The sequence below is a fragment of the Rhopilema esculentum genome, chromosome 19 (genome assembly GCF_057945365.1).
Source record: "Rhopilema esculentum isolate cy_ngs chromosome 19, ASM5794536v1, whole genome shotgun sequence".
Taxonomy (NCBI): Eukaryota; Metazoa; Cnidaria; class Scyphozoa; order Rhizostomeae; family Rhizostomatidae; genus Rhopilema; species Rhopilema esculentum.
The window spans coordinates 7,928,355-7,942,482 of NC_142833.1; the positions used below are offsets into that span (position 1 = coordinate 7,928,355).

Genomic DNA, 14,128 nt, shown 5'->3' on the forward strand with positions numbered 1-14,128 from the left:
TTCCCTCTTTATGCAATACAATGATTTTCTTTTGCCAGTACCAAGTACACCTCCACAGAATGTTCAAGCAATTGCAAATTCACCGTTCACTGCTATCGTAAACTGGGAGAACCTCAAACAAAATCAATGGAATGGCAATCCAGTTGGCACACTAATAATTTACGTTGACTTTGAAGGACACAAAGCCAATCAAACTATCCCTTTTCCAGAGTCTTTTGCCAAGATAGGAGATCTTCATCCGATGACAGCTTACTTGATTGACGTATGCGCAGTGACAAGTAAAGGAGCTGGACCTTGTGAAAGAGTCCAAGCAACCACGTTAGCAACTCGTGAGTTTGATTGACCATCTGTGTTTCAACTTGCATTTTATTTATATAGACACTTGTATCATGCTTAAAGTCTCCAAATAATAGGCAACCAATGTATAATGGAACTTATGAAGCATACATTATTCGATAAGCAATACTTCCATTTATAAATGTCAAGTCGCTAGCCTAGGTGGCGCCTTCATCAAACTGTTATTTTACCTTGCCTTGTTCTGGAAAGTAAAAACACAATGAATTGGCAGCTTTGAAGGGAACAGTTTATTTTGCTCGTGAGGCAGTATGTCAACAGGATAACAAAAATCTTAAGCAACATGCTGATGTATTACTTATTGTTTCTGCAGACTAGACTGCCTTTGGAAAAAAGGCAACTTGTATAAAATCTTGAAAATTTACGATTTTTGAAGCGAATTATGATTTTTCAAATAGCTGAACTTATTTTAAAGAAGAATCGACGATTATATAATTTTGTATTTTTTAGACTGCTACTATGTCTTAGTTATTACAATCCTAATCTCTTTGCAGCACCAACCAGATCCCCAAGTAACATAATGATTGCAAGTTTGATGAGCCACAATTCAATCCAAGTATCATGGCAAAGACTCAGCTCTGAATATGTTTATGGAGATTTAAAAGGATACAAGGTCATCTATCGATTAGTGAAACTAGGAGGGAATGTCATTGCATCTTCAAAGAAAGAGACTAAAATCATCCATCCTTCTTTGACTCAAGCCACTTTATCTGAATTGCAACCAAATGCACAGTATAGTGTCAACGTTCTTGCATACAATCAGCATGGAGATGGAAAAATGTCGGAGACATTTACTGGAGGTAAGCAAAGTGATGTTGTGAATTGATTTAGCTATGCTGGTATATCGTTTAATGTACGTTATCATTGTCTGAGATATTTTTGTCTTTTTAAATGATTGATATCAATTACATTTTGTCTGATATATTGTAAATTTCAATTAGTTTTTAATGGTTGCAAGTGACAAAGGCTTGGCTTGGGTTCTACCTTCGAATATTAACTAAAGGCGATTTCAAGACAGTTTAGAGCTGCAAATAATTTTAGGTCACTTTTGGTTCCATGGTTACAAGAGGCATCGCTGTTTAATAAAACAGAACGACTGGAGAGAACCTGCAAGTTTTTTACATGAATAGAAAAGTGTTCCAATATTTCACTCATACAATTTTTTTATACATAGTAAAAGTTTTTGATTTGGTTGAAGCTTAAACTGTCGCTTTCAGTAGAATATTGTCTCAAATCCTATATTATTTTCAGTATTACATTAAGTTTAGATTGGATGTTTGAAAACTGCTATAAAAAAGGAAGTATGCATTTTTACCGAGAAAAATAGAGACCCTAATGATAATTCCTCGTGCATCAATATTCAATTTTTACGTGGATCCTGTTTATTTGTAGATACATGTCCCTGTCCCGAGACTATCTATACAAATTTTGCTGCAAGTGCTCCATACATATATAGAGACAAAGATGGAGAGATTGAAGGACTTATTGCTAATATCCTAAAGAACATGACATCCTCTGTCTGTGGAACATGTAAACGAGCGCCAATAAGTGTTTTGAGTTTTAAAAGCAATGGAAAGAATGGCTGGGCAGAGAAAAGATCGATTAAGGAGATGAAGATGGACATTGATGATTATGTTCATATGAGTTTTCCTATTTTCGGCAACAGCGAGCTGGATCTGTACAATGGATACGCTTTTGTTCCTCTCTTCAGCCATCCTGGCGTGATTTACTTCATTATTAAAGATTCCCTGGCTGAACAAATTCGAGGAATGATACTAAATGTACTAAACACCTGGCCAATATTCTTAATCAACATGCTATTAATTATACTGTCAGGATTTTGCATATGGAGCTGTGTAAGTTACATTACAATGACAGTTTGTCTTTTATTTATAAAGAAGATTGCTTCTTCTTCTTATTCATAGAAATTGATAACAATACAATTTTACATTGACTATACTACCCTAATTACTGTACTACACTCCGGGGACGATACCATGAAGAGCGAAAGACAATGACTACCCCATGGCCGATACATGAAAACGCACAACATTAAACAAAGATAGAAATAAATATAACTAAAACTAGGTCAACTAATTACGAATACAGAGTGAACAGACCAAAAGTATATGTTAATGTATAGGAGTGTTCAGCAATGGAATATTTAAAAGCGTTCTGAAGCATGAATGAATTTAAGCGTTGCCTGAAGTAGCTCTTTATTTGTGTCAATGGTTAATCGCTCGTCACCTTACAAAATGAATTTGAGCAAAACTTCATTTGAAAAAAAAACGAAAAACCACGAGAGAGCAATATTGCATTGACACTATTGAGAAGATCAGATCTACAATGCCTGCCAAAAGTCTTGGAACACTGACATCAATTTCCAAGGTCAAAACCAATCATCCCCCTCTCCCCCACGGAACAATGTTGGTTTACTATCAAACGGACTAGGATTTTAGGAAGCACTTTCTTTTGCGCTTCTTTTATGATATTTCTCTAAATCATCAACATTGTTTGAGGGGGAAGGGGGCGGAAGTAGCAAATTTTTTTCATGAAAGGAATGAAAGATATCAAATGCAGCGTAAATTGGTGGGTGTTCCAAGTACTTTTGGCAGGCATTGTCTGAATTTCATTTTGAAGCTTATTAGATATTCCACCAAAACCAATATCCTCCTATAGGTTTTTGATGGTGCTGATTCCATTTCTGCCATTTTCAACATCGTACGTGTTACCGATAAGGAGATATGGGGGTATTGTCTCTTTTCGGGGGTGGGGGTAAGCTACCCCCATAAAACTAAATGCCATATTTCAATTAAGGTGAAAATTGCTAAAATCAAAATCGATTTCCAATAAATAAGATCAAGATTGTATTTTGAATCTTTTCAAAGGCTCGTAGCCAGATGGCTGTCTAAGAAATAATGGGATAGATGAAGGAGACAAATATGAGTGGCAGCTAGAAAATAATCTAAAAATGGAAAGGATGCAATTTTATAAAAGTGACATCGATTCCTCTGTTTCATGTTTCTAATTATAGATAAGGTCGTATTTGAGAATTATGTCGGGTAGTTGCTCTCCTTTTATCACGGATTTACAAGTTGTCATTCATATAGGCCCTTGTTGTGCAATTCAGTGCCCAAATGACAAATTTCAGAGTGTTTACCTAAATTGTAGAAAGGAACCCCGTGTTTCCCACATCAGAGTTCCCAACTGATTGATCTACTATTCCATGTTGGTTGGTAAGGGAACTGAAATAAAACTGACATCCACTCGCCTTCCTGCGCTCCTAAATGCTTGGCCCAGAAGCACTACAAAGAAAGCCCTCTTCCCTACTGTTACTGCATTGCCAAAATGGCCTTTAAGTTAGACTCTACCTGCTACTTTTGTCTTCATAAAGCGCAAGGCAGATTATTTCATCGTTAATTGATTGCTGTATTTGTTTGCGTGACATTTGCCACAACAAAATATATTATTTCATCGAATGTAGCGCGCGTCGATGTGAAGGACAAGGCCCCGCAAGGCAACTCTCACCCTCGGAAATGAACGCTTGTAGACCGTTGTGTAGACCGTGGCTGTTTCTTCGCAATTTTCTGACTTGTCAGGGGGATGTTTGCCCCCAAATTCACCCAAAAGGTGTATAATAATACCCCTCAAAGATAAAATTAACCTTTGTATGAATTCCATGAAGAAAACGGCAAAATATGACGAAAATCCCACGGTCTACACTCAAAAGGAGAATAAGATCTAGAGTACTTCAAATTCAATTCTCAGAAAGTGTAGACCGTTGACACTTTCCTGAATTTCTTCAGTTTTACAACTTGTATCGATCTGAAAACCTACAATATTTTTTATACCAGCCATGCACACCTACTGACGAGGTTTCGTCTACTTTCTTTGAAAAATACGATTTTTATGAACATTTTAAATGTGTAGACCGTGGCTGTAGACCGTTGGTAACCATTGGCAATAGGCATTTTCATACTACATCACGTGCCCATTAGGAAAGGAGCGTTCTTTCAATTCCTAGCATACTTTAACAATGGAAAACGAACAATTATAATTGGCACAAACCATTTTCCAATTACTGGGACAAGGGAAGATAGAAAATAATAGGGAATGGGGTGTCTATGAGCGCTACCATGTTGCCACATGTGAATGCGAAGGAGCATAGCCTAAGCAAATTTATTAAATTCGTAGATGGTTTTGGGAGGGTTATGGTGGATAAAATTGAGCCATTTGAACAGTTTCTCACCAGCATGTTGTTCGCAATTATTTATATCATGCATGGTTTGTAGACATTCTCATGAATTTTTTTGTTTTTTCATCAACAATTAAACCATAAATAAGGGGACTTTTCAGCAAAAAAACACTTTTTCAAAAGCACTAAACTATACTGTTTTTCCTTTGAAAATTGATAGTTTTCTTAAACCGATGATCGAATTCTGCACAAAATACATGTATTCAATAATGATTTAAATGATATTGACGGAAAAAATCAGTAGAATGTTTTTTGTAACAAATAACAATACTCGGATATCTACTATATCAATCGTTCAGAGTCCAAACCCCCTCCCCCCCTTTTAACTGGGTAAAGAGTGAAAATTTCGAATTTTCATTAGTAGCATTGAGATCAGCACCATCGAAAACCCTAGGGTAGCACAATGTTTTGATATCGCAGATTGCTGTTTTCGAGAAAATTTTCAGACAATGCCTGCCAAAAGTCTTGGAACACTGACATCAATTTCCAAGGTCAAAACCAATCATCCCCCTCTCCCCCACGGAACAATGTTGGTTTACTATCAAACGGACTAGGATTTTAGGAAGCACTTTCTTTTGCGCTTCTTTTATGATATTTCTCTAAATCATCAACATTGTTTGAGGGGGAAGGGGGCGGAAGTAGCAAATTTTTTTCATGAAAGGAATGAAAGATATCAAATGCAGCGTAAATTGGTGGGTGTTCCAAGTACTTTTGGCAGGCATTGTCTGAATTTCATTTTGAAGCTTATTAGATATTCCACCAAAACCAATATCCTCCTATAGGTTTTTGATGGTGCTGATTCCATTTCTGCCATTTTCAACATCGTACGTGTTACCGATAAGGAGATATGGGGGTATTGTCTCTTTTCGGGGGTGGGGGTAAGCTACCCCCATAAAACTAAATGCCATATTTCAATTAAGGTGAAAATTGCTAAAATCAAAATCGATTTCCAATAAATAAGATCAAGATTGTATTTTGAATCTTTTCAAAGGCTCGTAGCCAGATGGCTGTCTAAGAAATAATGGGATAGATGAAGGAGACAAATATGAGTGGCAGCTAGAAAATAATCTAAAAATGGAAAGGATGCAATTTTATAAAAGTGACATCGATTCCTCTGTTTCATGTTTCTAATTATAGATAAGGTCGTATTTGAGAATTATGTCGGGTAGTTGCTCTCCTTTTATCACGGATTTACAAGTTGTCATTCATATAGGCCCTTGTTGTGCAATTCAGTGCCCAAATGACAAATTTCAGAGTGTTTACCTAAATTGTAGAAAGGAACCCCGTGTTTCCCACATCAGAGTTCCCAACTGATTGATCTACTATTCCATGTTGGTTGGTAAGGGAACTGAAATAAAACTGACATCCACTCGCCTTCCTGCGCTCCTAAATGCTTGGCCCAGAAGCACTACAAAGAAAGCCCTCTTCCCTACTGTTACTGCATTGCCAAAATGGCCTTTAAGTTAGACTCTACCTGCTACTTTTGTCTTCATAAAGCGCAAGGCAGATTATTTCATCGTTAATTGATTGCTGTATTTGTTTGCGTGACATTTGCCACAACAAAATATATTATTTCATCGAATGTAGCGCGCGTCGATGTGAAGGACAAGGCCCCGCAAGGCAACTCTCACCCTCGGAAATGAACGCTTGTAGACCGTTGTGTAGACCGTGGCTGTTTCTTCGCAATTTTCTGACTTGTCAGGGGGATGTTTGCCCCCAAATTCACCCAAAAGGTGTATAATAATACCCCTCAAAGATAAAATTAACCTTTGTATGAATTCCATGAAGAAAACGGCAAAATATGACGAAAATCCCACGGTCTACACTCAAAAGGAGAATAAGATCTAGAGTACTTCAAATTCAATTCTCAGAAAGTGTAGACCGTTGACACTTTCCTGAATTTCTTCAGTTTTACAACTTGTATCGATCTGAAAACCTACAATATTTTTTATACCAGCCATGCACACCTACTGACGAGGTTTCGTCTACTTTCTTTGAAAAATACGATTTTTATGAACATTTTAAATGTGTAGACCGTGGCTGTAGACCGTTGGTAACCATTGGCAATAGGCATTTTCATACTACATCACGTGCCCATTAGGAAAGGAGCGTTCTTTCAATTCCTAGCATACTTTAACAATGGAAAACGAACAATTATAATTGGCACAAACCATTTTCCAATTACTGGGACAAGGGAAGATAGAAAATAATAGGGAATGGGGTGTCTATGAGCGCTACCATGTTGCCACATGTGAATGCGAAGGAGCATAGCCTAAGCAAATTTATTAAATTCGTAGATGGTTTTGGGAGGGTTATGGTGGATAAAATTGAGCCATTTGAACAGTTTCTCACCAGCATGTTGTTCGCAATTATTTATATCATGCATGGTTTGTAGACATTCTCATGAATTTTTTTGTTTTTTCATCAACAATTAAACCATAAATAAGGGGACTTTTCAGCAAAAAAACACTTTTTCAAAAGCACTAAACTATACTGTTTTTCCTTTGAAAATTGATAGTTTTCTTAAACCGATGATCGAATTCTGCACAAAATACATGTATTCAATAATGATTTAAATGATATTGACGGAAAAAATCAGTAGAATGTTTTTTGTAACAAATAACAATACTCGGATATCTACTATATCAATCGTTCAGAGTCCAAACCCCCTCCCCCCCTTTTAACTGGGTAAAGAGTGAAAATTTCGAATTTTCATTAGTAGCATTGAGATCAGCACCATCGAAAACCCTAGGGTAGCACAATGTTTTGATATCGCAGATTGCTGTTTTCGAGAAAATTTTCAGACAATGCCTGCCAAAAGTCTTGGAACACTGACATCAATTTCCAAGGTCAAAACCAATCATCCCCCTCTCCCCCACGGAACAATGTTGGTTTACTATCAAACGGACTAGGATTTTAGGAAGCACTTTCTTTTGCGCTTCTTTTATGATATTTCTCTAAATCATCAACATTGTTTGAGGGGGAAGGGGGCGGAAGTAGCAAATTTTTTTCATGAAAGGAATGAAAGATATCAAATGCAGCGTAAATTGGTGGGTGTTCCAAGTACTTTTGGCAGGCATTGTCTGAATTTCATTTTGAAGCTTATTAGATATTCCACCAAAACCAATATCCTCCTATAGGTTTTTGATGGTGCTGATTCCATTTCTGCCATTTTCAACATCGTACGTGTTACCGATAAGGAGATATGGGGGTATTGTCTCTTTTCGGGGGTGGGGGTAAGCTACCCCCATAAAACTAAATGCCATATTTCAATTAAGGTGAAAATTGCTAAAATCAAAATCGATTTCCAATAAATAAGATCAAGATTGTATTTTGAATCTTTTCAAAGGCTCGTAGCCAGATGGCTGTCTAAGAAATAATGGGATAGATGAAGGAGACAAATATGAGTGGCAGCTAGAAAATAATCTAAAAATGGAAAGGATGCAATTTTATAAAAGTGACATCGATTCCTCTGTTTCATGTTTCTAATTATAGATAAGGTCGTATTTGAGAATTATGTCGGGTAGTTGCTCTCCTTTTATCACGGATTTACAAGTTGTCATTCATATAGGCCCTTGTTGTGCAATTCAGTGCCCAAATGACAAATTTCAGAGTGTTTACCTAAATTGTAGAAAGGAACCCCGTGTTTCCCACATCAGAGTTCCCAACTGATTGATCTACTATTCCATGTTGGTTGGTAAGGGAACTGAAATAAAACTGACATCCACTCGCCTTCCTGCGCTCCTAAATGCTTGGCCCAGAAGCACTACAAAGAAAGCCCTCTTCCCTACTGTTACTGCATTGCCAAAATGGCCTTTAAGTTAGACTCTACCTGCTACTTTTGTCTTCATAAAGCGCAAGGCAGATTATTTCATCGTTAATTGATTGCTGTATTTGTTTGCGTGACATTTGCCACAACAAAATATATTATTTCATCGAATGTAGCGCGCGTCGATGTGAAGGACAAGGCCCCGCAAGGCAACTCTCACCCTCGGAAATGAACGCTTGTAGACCGTTGTGTAGACCGTGGCTGTTTCTTCGCAATTTTCTGACTTGTCAGGGGGATGTTTGCCCCCAAATTCACCCAAAAGGTGTATAATAATACCCCTCAAAGATAAAATTAACCTTTGTATGAATTCCATGAAGAAAACGGCAAAATATGACGAAAATCCCACGGTCTACACTCAAAAGGAGAATAAGATCTAGAGTACTTCAAATTCAATTCTCAGAAAGTGTAGACCGTTGACACTTTCCTGAATTTCTTCAGTTTTACAACTTGTATCGATCTGAAAACCTACAATATTTTTTATACCAGCCATGCACACCTACTGACGAGGTTTCGTCTACTTTCTTTGAAAAATACGATTTTTATGAACATTTTAAATGTGTAGACCGTGGCTGTAGACCGTTGGTAACCATTGGCAATAGGCATTTTCATACTACATCACGTGCCCATTAGGAAAGGAGCGTTCTTTCAATTCCTAGCATACTTTAACAATGGAAAACGAACAATTATAATTGGCACAAACCATTTTCCAATTACTGGGACAAGGGAAGATAGAAAATAATAGGGAATGGGGTGTCTATGAGCGCTACCATGTTGCCACATGTGAATGCGAAGGAGCATAGCCTAAGCAAATTTATTAAATTCGTAGATGGTTTTGGGAGGGTTATGGTGGATAAAATTGAGCCATTTGAACAGTTTCTCACCAGCATGTTGTTCGCAATTATTTATATCATGCATGGTTTGTAGACATTCTCATGAATTTTTTTGTTTTTTCATCAACAATTAAACCATAAATAAGGGGACTTTTCAGCAAAAAAACACTTTTTCAAAAGCACTAAACTATACTGTTTTTCCTTTGAAAATTGATAGTTTTCTTAAACCGATGATCGAATTCTGCACAAAATACATGTATTCAATAATGATTTAAATGATATTGACGGAAAAAATCAGTAGAATGTTTTTTGTAACAAATAACAATACTCGGATATCTACTATATCAATCGTTCAGAGTCCAAACCCCCTCCCCCCCTTTTAACTGGGTAAAGAGTGAAAATTTCGAATTTTCATTAGTAGCATTGAGATCAGCACCATCGAAAACCCTAGGGTAGCACAATGTTTTGATATCGCAGATTGCTGTTTTCGAGAAAATTTTCAGACAATGCCTGCCAAAAGTCTTGGAACACTGACATCAATTTCCAAGGTCAAAACCAATCATCCCCCTCTCCCCCACGGAACAATGTTGGTTTACTATCAAACGGACTAGGATTTTAGGAAGCACTTTCTTTTGCGCTTCTTTTATGATATTTCTCTAAATCATCAACATTGTTTGAGGGGGAAGGGGGCGGAAGTAGCAAATTTTTTTCATGAAAGGAATGAAAGATATCAAATGCAGCGTAAATTGGTGGGTGTTCCAAGTACTTTTGGCAGGCATTGTCTGAATTTCATTTTGAAGCTTATTAGATATTCCACCAAAACCAATATCCTCCTATAGGTTTTTGATGGTGCTGATTCCATTTCTGCCATTTTCAACATCGTACGTGTTACCGATAAGGAGATATGGGGGTATTGTCTCTTTTCGGGGGTGGGGGTAAGCTACCCCCATAAAACTAAATGCCATATTTCAATTAAGGTGAAAATTGCTAAAATCAAAATCGATTTCCAATAAATAAGATCAAGATTGTATTTTGAATCTTTTCAAAGGCTCGTAGCCAGATGGCTGTCTAAGAAATAATGGGATAGATGAAGGAGACAAATATGAGTGGCAGCTAGAAAATAATCTAAAAATGGAAAGGATGCAATTTTATAAAAGTGACATCGATTCCTCTGTTTCATGTTTCTAATTATAGATAAGGTCGTATTTGAGAATTATGTCGGGTAGTTGCTCTCCTTTTATCACGGATTTACAAGTTGTCATTCATATAGGCCCTTGTTGTGCAATTCAGTGCCCAAATGACAAATTTCAGAGTGTTTACCTAAATTGTAGAAAGGAACCCCGTGTTTCCCACATCAGAGTTCCCAACTGATTGATCTACTATTCCATGTTGGTTGGTAAGGGAACTGAAATAAAACTGACATCCACTCGCCTTCCTGCGCTCCTAAATGCTTGGCCCAGAAGCACTACAAAGAAAGCCCTCTTCCCTACTGTTACTGCATTGCCAAAATGGCCTTTAAGTTAGACTCTACCTGCTACTTTTGTCTTCATAAAGCGCAAGGCAGATTATTTCATCGTTAATTGATTGCTGTATTTGTTTGCGTGACATTTGCCACAACAAAATATATTATTTCATCGAATGTAGCGCGCGTCGATGTGAAGGACAAGGCCCCGCAAGGCAACTCTCACCCTCGGAAATGAACGCTTGTAGACCGTTGTGTAGACCGTGGCTGTTTCTTCGCAATTTTCTGACTTGTCAGGGGGATGTTTGCCCCCAAATTCACCCAAAAGGTGTATAATAATACCCCTCAAAGATAAAATTAACCTTTGTATGAATTCCATGAAGAAAACGGCAAAATATGACGAAAATCCCACGGTCTACACTCAAAAGGAGAATAAGATCTAGAGTACTTCAAATTCAATTCTCAGAAAGTGTAGACCGTTGACACTTTCCTGAATTTCTTCAGTTTTACAACTTGTATCGATCTGAAAACCTACAATATTTTTTATACCAGCCATGCACACCTACTGACGAGGTTTCGTCTACTTTCTTTGAAAAATACGATTTTTATGAACATTTTAAATGTGTAGACCGTGGCTGTAGACCGTTGGTAACCATTGGCAATAGGCATTTTCATACTACATCACGTGCCCATTAGGAAAGGAGCGTTCTTTCAATTCCTAGCATACTTTAACAATGGAAAACGAACAATTATAATTGGCACAAACCATTTTCCAATTACTGGGACAAGGGAAGATAGAAAATAATAGGGAATGGGGTGTCTATGAGCGCTACCATGTTGCCACATGTGAATGCGAAGGAGCATAGCCTAAGCAAATTTATTAAATTCGTAGATGGTTTTGGGAGGGTTATGGTGGATAAAATTGAGCCATTTGAACAGTTTCTCACCAGCATGTTGTTCGCAATTATTTATATCATGCATGGTTTGTAGACATTCTCATGAATTTTTTTGTTTTTTCATCAACAATTAAACCATAAATAAGGGGACTTTTCAGCAAAAAAACACTTTTTCAAAAGCACTAAACTATACTGTTTTTCCTTTGAAAATTGATAGTTTTCTTAAACCGATGATCGAATTCTGCACAAAATACATGTATTCAATAATGATTTAAATGATATTGACGGAAAAAATCAGTAGAATGTTTTTTGTAACAAATAACAATACTCGGATATCTACTATATCAATCGTTCAGAGTCCAAACCCCCTCCCCCCCTTTTAACTGGGTAAAGAGTGAAAATTTCGAATTTTCATTAGTAGCATTGAGATCAGCACCATCGAAAACCCTAGGGTAGCACAATGTTTTGATATCGCAGATTGCTGTTTTCGAGAAAATTTTCAGACAATGCCTGCCAAAAGTCTTGGAACACTGACATCAATTTCCAAGGTCAAAACCAATCATCCCCCTCTCCCCCACGGAACAATGTTGGTTTACTATCAAACGGACTAGGATTTTAGGAAGCACTTTCTTTTGCGCTTCTTTTATGATATTTCTCTAAATCATCAACATTGTTTGAGGGGGAAGGGGGCGGAAGTAGCAAATTTTTTTCATGAAAGGAATGAAAGATATCAAATGCAGCGTAAATTGGTGGGTGTTCCAAGTACTTTTGGCAGGCATTGTCTGAATTTCATTTTGAAGCTTATTAGATATTCCACCAAAACCAATATCCTCCTATAGGTTTTTGATGGTGCTGATTCCATTTCTGCCATTTTCAACATCGTACGTGTTACCGATAAGGAGATATGGGGGTATTGTCTCTTTTCGGGGGTGGGGGTAAGCTACCCCCATAAAACTAAATGCCATATTTCAATTAAGGTGAAAATTGCTAAAATCAAAATCGATTTCCAATAAATAAGATCAAGATTGTATTTTGAATCTTTTCAAAGGCTCGTAGCCAGATGGCTGTCTAAGAAATAATGGGATAGATGAAGGAGACAAATATGAGTGGCAGCTAGAAAATAATCTAAAAATGGAAAGGATGCAATTTTATAAAAGTGACATCGATTCCTCTGTTTCATGTTTCTAATTATAGATAAGGTCGTATTTGAGAATTATGTCGGGTAGTTGCTCTCCTTTTATCACGGATTTACAAGTTGTCATTCATATAGGCCCTTGTTGTGCAATTCAGTGCCCAAATGACAAATTTCAGAGTGTTTACCTAAATTGTAGAAAGGAACCCCGTGTTTCCCACATCAGAGTTCCCAACTGATTGATCTACTATTCCATGTTGGTTGGTAAGGGAACTGAAATAAAACTGACATCCACTCGCCTTCCTGCGCTCCTAAATGCTTGGCCCAGAAGCACTACAAAGAAAGCCCTCTTCCCTACTGTTACTGCATTGCCAAAATGGCCTTTAAGTTAGACTCTACCTGCTACTTTTGTCTTCATAAAGCGCAAGGCAGATTATTTCATCGTTAATTGATTGCTGTATTTGTTTGCGTGACATTTGCCACAACAAAATATATTATTTCATCGAATGTAGCGCGCGTCGATGTGAAGGACAAGGCCCCGCAAGGCAACTCTCACCCTCGGAAATGAACGCTTGTAGACCGTTGTGTAGACCGTGGCTGTTTCTTCGCAATTTTCTGACTTGTCAGGGGGATGTTTGCCCCCAAATTCACCCAAAAGGTGTATAATAATACCCCTCAAAGATAAAATTAACCTTTGTATGAATTCCATGAAGAAAACGGCAAAATATGACGAAAATCCCACGGTCTACACTCAAAAGGAGAATAAGATCTAGAGTACTTCAAATTCAATTCTCAGAAAGTGTAGACCGTTGACACTTTCCTGAATTTCTTCAGTTTTACAACTTGTATCGATCTGAAAACCTACAATATTTTTTATACCAGCCATGCACACCTACTGACGAGGTTTCGTCTACTTTCTTTGAAAAATACGATTTTTATGAACATTTTAAATGTGTAGACCGTGGCTGTAGACCGTTGGTAACCATTGGCAATAGGCATTTTCATACTACATCACGTGCCCATTAGGAAAGGAGCGTTCTTTCAATTCCTAGCATACTTTAACAATGGAAAACGAACAATTATAATTGGCACAAACCATTTTCCAATTACTGGGACAAGGGAAGATAGAAAATAATAGGGAATGGGGTGTCTATGAGCGCTACCATGTTGCCACATGTGAATGCGAAGGAGCATAGCCTAAGCAAATTTATTAAATTCGTAGATGGTTTTGGGAGGGTTATGGTGGATAAAATTGAGCCATTTGAACAGTTTCTCACCAGCATGTTGTTCGCAATTATTTATATCATGCATGGTTTGTAGACATTCTCATGAATTTTTTTGTTTTTTCATCAACAATTAAACCATAAATA

The 14,128-nt window shown here is 37.3% G+C and overlaps 1 protein-coding gene across 4 annotated transcripts in view; it reads left to right on the top strand.

Annotated features, from left to right (window-relative positions):
• LOC135688461 (uncharacterized) overlaps positions 1-14,128 on the top strand; it is a 60,367-nt gene that overhangs the window by 36,408 nt on the left and 9,831 nt on the right. For all 4 annotated transcript variants that reach the window (XM_089114094.1, XM_089114091.1, XM_089114092.1 and 1 more), the window contains exons 19-21: positions 39-329; positions 849-1,154; positions 1,747-2,210. In XM_089114094.1, the coding sequence (XP_088970220.1) occupies positions 39-329; positions 849-1,154; positions 1,747-2,210 (1,061 nt within the window). The remainder of the gene's footprint in view (positions 1-38; positions 330-848; positions 1,155-1,746; positions 2,211-14,128) is intronic.